The sequence below is a fragment of the Egretta garzetta genome, unplaced genomic scaffold, assembly GCF_000687185.1.
Source record: "Egretta garzetta isolate BGI_Z169 unplaced genomic scaffold, ASM68718v1 scaffold51, whole genome shotgun sequence".
In the NCBI taxonomy this organism is placed as follows: domain Eukaryota; kingdom Metazoa; phylum Chordata; class Aves; order Pelecaniformes; family Ardeidae; genus Egretta; species Egretta garzetta.
Genome location: NW_009258549.1, coordinates 4,727,791 through 4,734,970, shown reverse-complemented (window position 1 = coordinate 4,734,970; position 7,180 = coordinate 4,727,791). Strand labels below are relative to the sequence as shown.

Genomic DNA, 7,180 nt, shown 5'->3' with positions numbered 1-7,180 from the left:
GCCCGCCGGGTTTGCCTTGCCCTCCCCGGCCCGGCTGCGTCCCCTGCCGGAGGCTGAGGGAGGTCTGGACGAAAAACCCCGGTTCTTCTCATGCCTTGCTTGCCACTTGGTTTTCCCAGCTAAGCAAAAGAGAAATCTACCTTTAATTCTCCAGAACGGGGGTGTGCAGCATGATTGCCTGCTTCCTTAAAGTTACACTGGGACTCACACCAGGGCTGTGTTGCTTATTTGCTTTAAATTAATCAAATTAGTGAACTGGCAGGCATTGCAAGAACAACTGACTGTGTAGCGTTTTGTAGTGTTGAGTTGCACTTTGTCAGTGGAAAAAATGAAAAGCAATATAGATTGATGTCTATGGGTGTTCTGTTTTTCCTAGTACACCTATACCAGCTGGACATCACGGTGAAACAGGGGCGTAACAAGGTGCGGGAGATGTTCATGAAGAATGCCCATGTTACAGATCCACGGGTGATAGACATGCTGGTTATTAAGGTACAGACAAGTTATTTCTGTTTTGTTGAAGCTGCACAGAACATGAGAGTGGATAACTGGTGGTGAGTGTGATGGAGGAGAGAGACAGTTTTGTCTCAGCTTGCGCTATGGAGGAGTTGTCTCTTGCAATCCAGATTGTTTTATCTCTGTCAACAAACCTGTTGATAAGGGATCAAGCTGCTTTAGCATGCAGAGGGATAGAGTCTTAACTCACCTAAGTCAAGAGTTGCTAGAATACAGATTTCTGTCAGTCAGTGTACTGGCTCTTCCAGTTTGCGGATGTCTGAAAAAGGAAGTGTATGGCAAGCAAAATAGTAGTTTAAATACCTAAATGGTAAATATCTTAAAAAGGTAGTTTAAATACAGTGGCAGTCAAAGAAAGGAGAAAAAGATGCTGCTAGCTAGTTTACCATTAAAAATGACCGTTCTGCTCCCTACAGTACTTCCTTAGATTAGGATGTGGTTTTCTTCGCCAATTCTAAAACATAACGCTAGAGTGGCAGTACTTGGTGGGAGGCTGGCTTTGGGTGGCAAAACGCCCTAACTCTGTGACGCATCTGGTTATGTCTCAGGCCTGAGAGACCTGCCGGTGCAAAGCAACAGTCAGCATACCAGGAGTAGGGCAAGGCTTCAAAATGGGTCTGAGCAATGATAACTGACCTCTGCAGTTCTAACGCATTAGAGAGCTTCCAACCAAAGACTGCTGTCCTTGCAGCAATGTTGTATGTCTTGCATTTCAAGGCAGTTAGTCTGTCTTTACAGGACGAAAAAAATCTGGCAACAGAATCCTAGATAATACAGTAGGTGACAATTCCAGGCAGTCTCATTTTGCCCTGTGCTGCTATCCTCCGAAACCAGTACAATAATTCATAGACTGGAGTCATGAAGAAGTTATGTGTAGTATCCCTCTGGTAGCAATGCTGGTACAAAGCACTTAGCAGTGATTTTACTTAGTTTTACAGTTAACTTGCCGCTATTAAAAAAAATTAAATAGAGGTGCATGAAAGTTAGGAATGTTATGTAGAATTTCACAGGATTGCTGGTCATGAGAGAAACAAGGCACATTCTAAGAAGGGGGCAGGGTTCCCTGCCTCTTCCCCAGGGCTGGGAAGCTGCACTGTAGGGACAAGCAACTTGTTAATATAGGCCATGAAGCAATAAAGTCACAAGGCATGAACAGTATATATATTTGTGTCACAGTATGGGTGATGCAGGCAGTCTTTAGGAGTACAGAATTGTTGATGCAGCTACCTTAAGGGTGTTTCTAAGTGCATTCAAATAACTTTCATAGGGCTGTAGTTAGACTTGGGCTCTAACTGAGGACTATTCTAAAATTCTTTTGTCTGTGTGCAGGGAAAAATGGATCTTCAAGAAACCATTCAGGTGTGGAAGCAGCGGACTCACATCATGAGGTATTTCCATGAGACGGAAACCCCACGACCCAAAGACTTTCTGTCCAAATTCTACGCGGGCCATGATCCCTGAGAGATTGATTCTGTGTCTTCCTGCCTCGTATTACAAATAAAGTTCTATATAGTAAATAAAAAAATCTGTACAGAAAGATTGCATAGCATATTAGGAGCCAAATGACTAGCTCTGAACTCTGCAAGCCATTGTGATCTGTACGAAGAGCTGTGATTTCCTGGCTTTTGCCAATGTATATTTTCAGTGGATGGAGTTTGTCCCATCACTTGCCCTGAAGTGTCTGCTGAATAACCACAACACAATCTGGCTGTGGGGCTTTCTGCCTAGCCTGCAGCCCTGTGCGTAGGTGTTAGCTCTCTGGAAGAAAGAGTGGAAAAGCCAGCGTAGTTGCAGAAACATTCTTGGGCTTGAGGCCCACCTGTATTGCTGCAGTGTTTTGCAATTTTGTGCTATGACTTTGTTGACCTTGTGGTTTTTTTCACTTGGACGCTGTTCTCTGTTTACTTCCTTGCAGAGAATGGTGTAAAATCCAATAGGCCAATGAAGCCCTTTGTGCAATAAAAAGATGAGCAGAGTCCATTTCCCTGCTGCAAAGTGAAATTATGTGGAAGAATGGGCGTTTGTACTGTTGCCTAGAATAGGGAGGCTCTGTAAGAGCTTCTGATGCTTAGCAGAAGGTGGTGTCCTATCATCACCTCCTTAACTGAATCAGGAATGAATTGCTTGCTTTTCAGCAGGGTAAGGAGAACTTGTTCTGACAGAACGTGTTTTCAGCAGGTAACTCGGTGCTGGAGCTCCCCCATGTGTGACCAGCAGTGAATCCTTGTAGTTCGCTCAAACTTCTTTTTATCCTGAATATTGGGGCCTTCTTTCTCCATATGAGGACTGTAAAGCAGCACTCCTTGAAGATGTGTACATATGGCCACCTAGGAACTTTGGAAGTGGGGTGTTTTTAAGGACAGAGTTGAAGAAGGAATGCAGCCAGGAAGGGGCCAGGAGAGATGGTGGGATAAAGCAGTGGTAAGCAGTGTGTCAGCATAGAAAACAGGAGCAGGGATGTGTTTGGCTGCCAGGAACAGATGAACTGAGCAACCGCTTCTTAGAAGGCCTCAGAAGGAGGGGCAACTCAGATACTGAGTGACTCAAGAACCTGCCAGCTGCCTTCAGCTACAGCTGTTGGGGTTACTCGGATTGCAGCCTCCCTTTTCTCTTGGCAGCTATGCTGGAGAGTTACAGAGCAAACATCAAAAGCAGTCCCAAATAATAAGGGAGAAAATGTGGCTGTTTGAACTATATGTTGTGCTAATGTGTGTGACAGAACAGCTGGTCTGATGTGACTTGAAATGCTACGCGTGCCCCGGCAGCAGAGAAGACCTTTTAAGTCTATTATGCAAGGATTTAATTGCAGTAGTAAAGACTTTGATGAAAAAAAGTGTTGAAGTTTACACACTGTTAAGAAAATAAATGTTTTAGGGCTTATAGAGAAGGAAGTACTGAACTACCTAGGAAATACGAGGTACTTGGAGCCAGAGCGTTGAGAGGTTTTCACTGTTCATAGATTAAATGCTGTAACACGCATCAGCAAGCTAGTTTGCCACTCCTGATCTTAACCTTTTACCAAACCCCCTCAAACCTTTTAGCTCTGCAAAGATAATACTGTATTTAATCCTCAGTGAGGTGAAATTAATGATAATGGTCTCTGTCAGACACACCTGCATAGTGCTGGGTTGTAAATGAACATCACCTGAAGTGCAGTGCCAGTGTCACTGTGAACTCTGTTCTTTAACAGGGCTGTGTTGTGAGGCTGCTGCTTCCTCTAGGATTCCTGTTGTGCTGTGGATGAGTACTGAAAGGACTCATAAGAGGAAATAAATATGAGGAGAGCCTCCTACTGGAACAGACATACGGAGGTAGAAAGGTTAATACAGAAATGCTAGGTTGTAGGCAGATAACCTATTAAAAACACAAGACCAAAGCCACGTATCTCAATCTCTTGATCTTTTAATTAAGTGTTTCTCGTACTGCTAATAAAAGGAATCCCAAGCAGTCTTTGATGAGGTGAGTGTGTGTGTGCGAGGATGCAGGGCCTATCAAGCACTTCCTTCAGCCCTGATGTACAGATTTCCGTCATACAGACACGTGCAGGGCACTCACTGGCAAAGGGGATGCAGAGCCCCCTGTCCCATTTAGGAAGGACAAAACACAGGTGACAGATGTTGGAACCATTGCTTTGTCAATGGTTTTCTCCCTTCTGTTCTTCCATTATAGTTCTGCAAATAGAATAATAAGCCGTTACTCTTCAGATATGCTGTGCTGAGCCGGTACCTGCTGCCCAAACCACGCAAGGTGGGGGGTTACATGAAAGGAGTTTCTAACAGGCTGTGGCAGTCTTTACCGTCTTTTAATTCTCTGTTTTTAGCTGCACACTGCCTGCTGGGAAATCCCTTTATCAAATGCAATACATCCACCAAACCGATTACAAAGCAACACTATTTACAACAACTTCTTTAAAATGTCTTCCTGGTCCTATGAAGAAATACTCCCAAACTCGAGTCTTTACACAAGGGCAAGGCAAATGGAATCATGTAAAATGGAGGAAAATGTAGCGTAGTGCACTGTAGATAAAGGTGACTTGTTTCTGCTCTTCCTTTATCCAATGAGTCTCAATGGTCCAGCTCCCCCAGGGGTCAGTGCTGTAACACCCACCTGACAGTTTGATGGGATGGGTTCTGGAGTTCTTTTAAACTTTTCACTTTATATCAGAATTTCATACAATGAGTGATTCTTTTTAAAAACAGTCATTCTGCGAGTTAGCAGAAGACTTTTAAACAGGTAAACATGTAATAACACGTAATAAACATGTAATAAGTCCCTCTTTTCTGTCTGCAGTATAGAACCTCACCGACTAGAGTTTATTTCTGATTAGAATGACATGACCTAAAACGCCAGCAGTTTATTAGGATCTCTAGCAAACGCAGGTTGTGGAGATTTCACATTCAGATACCAGCCTGGCCTACTCCAGGGATAAAGGCACCAAAAAGTCCGTAGCCAAATGGGGCTGTTTGAACTATATGTTGTGCTAATGTGTGTGACAGAACAGCTGGTCTGATGTGACTTGAAATGCTACGCGTGCCCCGGCAGCAGAGAAGACCTTTTAAGTCTATTATGCAAGGATTTAATTGCAGTAGTAAAGACTTTGATGAAAAAAAGTGTTGAAGTTTACACACTGTTAAGAAAATAAATGTTTTAGGGCTCATAGAGAAGGAAGTACTGAACTACCTAGGAAATACGAGGTACTTGGAGCCAGAGCGTTGAGAGGTTTTCACTGTTCATAGATTAAATGCTGTAACACGCATCAGCAAGCTAGTTTGCCACTCCTGATCTTAACCTTTTACCAAACCCCCTCAAACCTTTTAGCTCTGCAAAGATAATACTGTATTTAATCCTCAGTGAGGTGAAATTAATGATAATGGTCTCTGTCAGACACACCTGCATAGTGCTGGGTTGTAAATGAACATCACCTGAAGTGCAGTGCCAGTGTCACTGTGAACTCTGTTCTTTAACAGGGCTGTGTTGTGAGGCTGCTGCTTCCTCTAGGATTCCTGTTGTGCTGTGGATGAGTACTGAAAGGACTCATAAGAGGAAATAAATATGAGGAGAGCCTCCTACTGGAACAGACATACGGAGGTAGAAAGGTTAATACAGAAATGCTAGGTTGTAGGCAGATAACCTATTAAAAACACAAGACCAAAGCCACGTATCTCAATCTCTTGATCTTTTAATTAAGTGTTTCTCGTACTGCTAATAAAAGGAATCCCAAGCAGTCTTTGATGAGGTGAGTGTGTGTGTGCGAGGATGCAGGGCCTATCAAGCACTTCCTTCAGCCCTGATGTACAGATTTCCGTCATACAGACACGTGCAGGGCACTCACTGGCAAAGGGGATGCAGAGCCCCCTGTCCCATTTAGGAAGGACAAAACACAGGTGACAGATGTTGGAACCATTGCTTTGTCAATGGTTTTCTCCCTTCTGTTCTTCCATTATAGTTCTGCAAATAGAATAATAAGCCGTTACTCTTCAGATATGCTGTGCTGAGCCGGTACCTGCTGCCCAAACCACGCAAGGTGGGGGGTTACATGAAAGGAGTTTCTAACAGGCTGTGGCAGTCTTTACCGTCTTTTAATTCTCTGTTTTTAGCTGCACACTGCCTGCTGGGAAATCCCTTTATCAAATGCAATACATCCACCAAACCGATTACAAAGCAACACTATTTACAACAACTTCTTTAAAATGTCTTCCTGGTCCTATGAAGAAATACTCCCAAACTCGAGTCTTTACACAAGGGCAAGGCAAATGGAATCATGTAAAATGGAGGAAAATGTAGCGTAGTGCACTGTAGATAAAGGTGACTTGTTTCTGCTCTTCCTTTATCCAATGAGTCTCAATGGTCCAGCTCCCCCAGGGGTCAGTGCTGTAACACCCACCTGACAGTTTGATGGGATGGGTTCTGGAGTTCTTTTAAACTTTTCACTTTATATCAGAATTTCATACAATGAGTGATTCTTTTTAAAAACAGTCATTCTGCGAGTTAGCAGAAGACTTTTAAACAGGTAAACATGTAATAACACGTAATAAACATGTAATAAGTCCCTCTTTTCTGTCTGCAGTATAGAACCTCACCGACTATAGTTTATTTCTGATTAGAATGACATGACCTAAAACGCCAGCAGTTTATTAGGATCTCTAGCAAACGCAGGTTGTGGAGATTTCACATTCAGATACCAGCCTGGCCTACTCCAGGGATAAAGGCACCAAAAAGTCCGTAGCCAGAGGCAACAGGGCTGCAGGTGTCCGTGTGTTTAACTGCAACCGCACCTTTCAAGCGGTCGCCGTCTGTATTTCCTAGCCCGGGATTCTCCTCCCTGCCCCAAGCCAAACAGGAAGCACAAATAATTAGATTGCCGGTGATGTTAATGACAAACCCTTTAATCATCGTCGTCGTCATCCTCTGGGACAAAGATATCATGTTCTTCAAGTAGGGCTGCGAAGTTCTTGCTGATCTGAGTCCCGACGTACAGGAAAGGGATGACAACGCTGAACACTCTGAGGAGGCCGAAGGGCGTCTGCAAGGAGTCGGTTGGAAAAAAGACTGATCTTTACCAGCAAGCTGCACTCCGGCTGCACCTACCTACGCCCGGCTCCGCCGGCGGGCAGAGGGCCGGGCGAGCAGCGGGAAGAACGGGTTGGCGCCGCAGGGGCAAAAC

At 44.1% G+C, this 7,180-nt stretch overlaps 1 protein-coding gene across 1 annotated transcript; it reads left to right on the top strand.

Moving 5' to 3' along the window:
• The first annotated feature begins 6 nt into the window (after window positions 1–6).
• NDUFA6 (NADH:ubiquinone oxidoreductase subunit A6) lies at window positions 7–4,952 on the top strand. Its single transcript, XM_009647785.2, has 2 exons — window positions 7–492; window positions 1,846–4,952. The coding sequence occupies exons 1-2, from the start codon at window positions 349–351 to the stop codon at window positions 1,975–1,977; spliced, it is 276 nt and encodes a 91-aa protein (XP_009646080.2). The 5' UTR covers window positions 7–348; the 3' UTR covers window positions 1,978–4,952.
• Window positions 4,953–7,180: the final 2,228 nt, after the last annotated feature.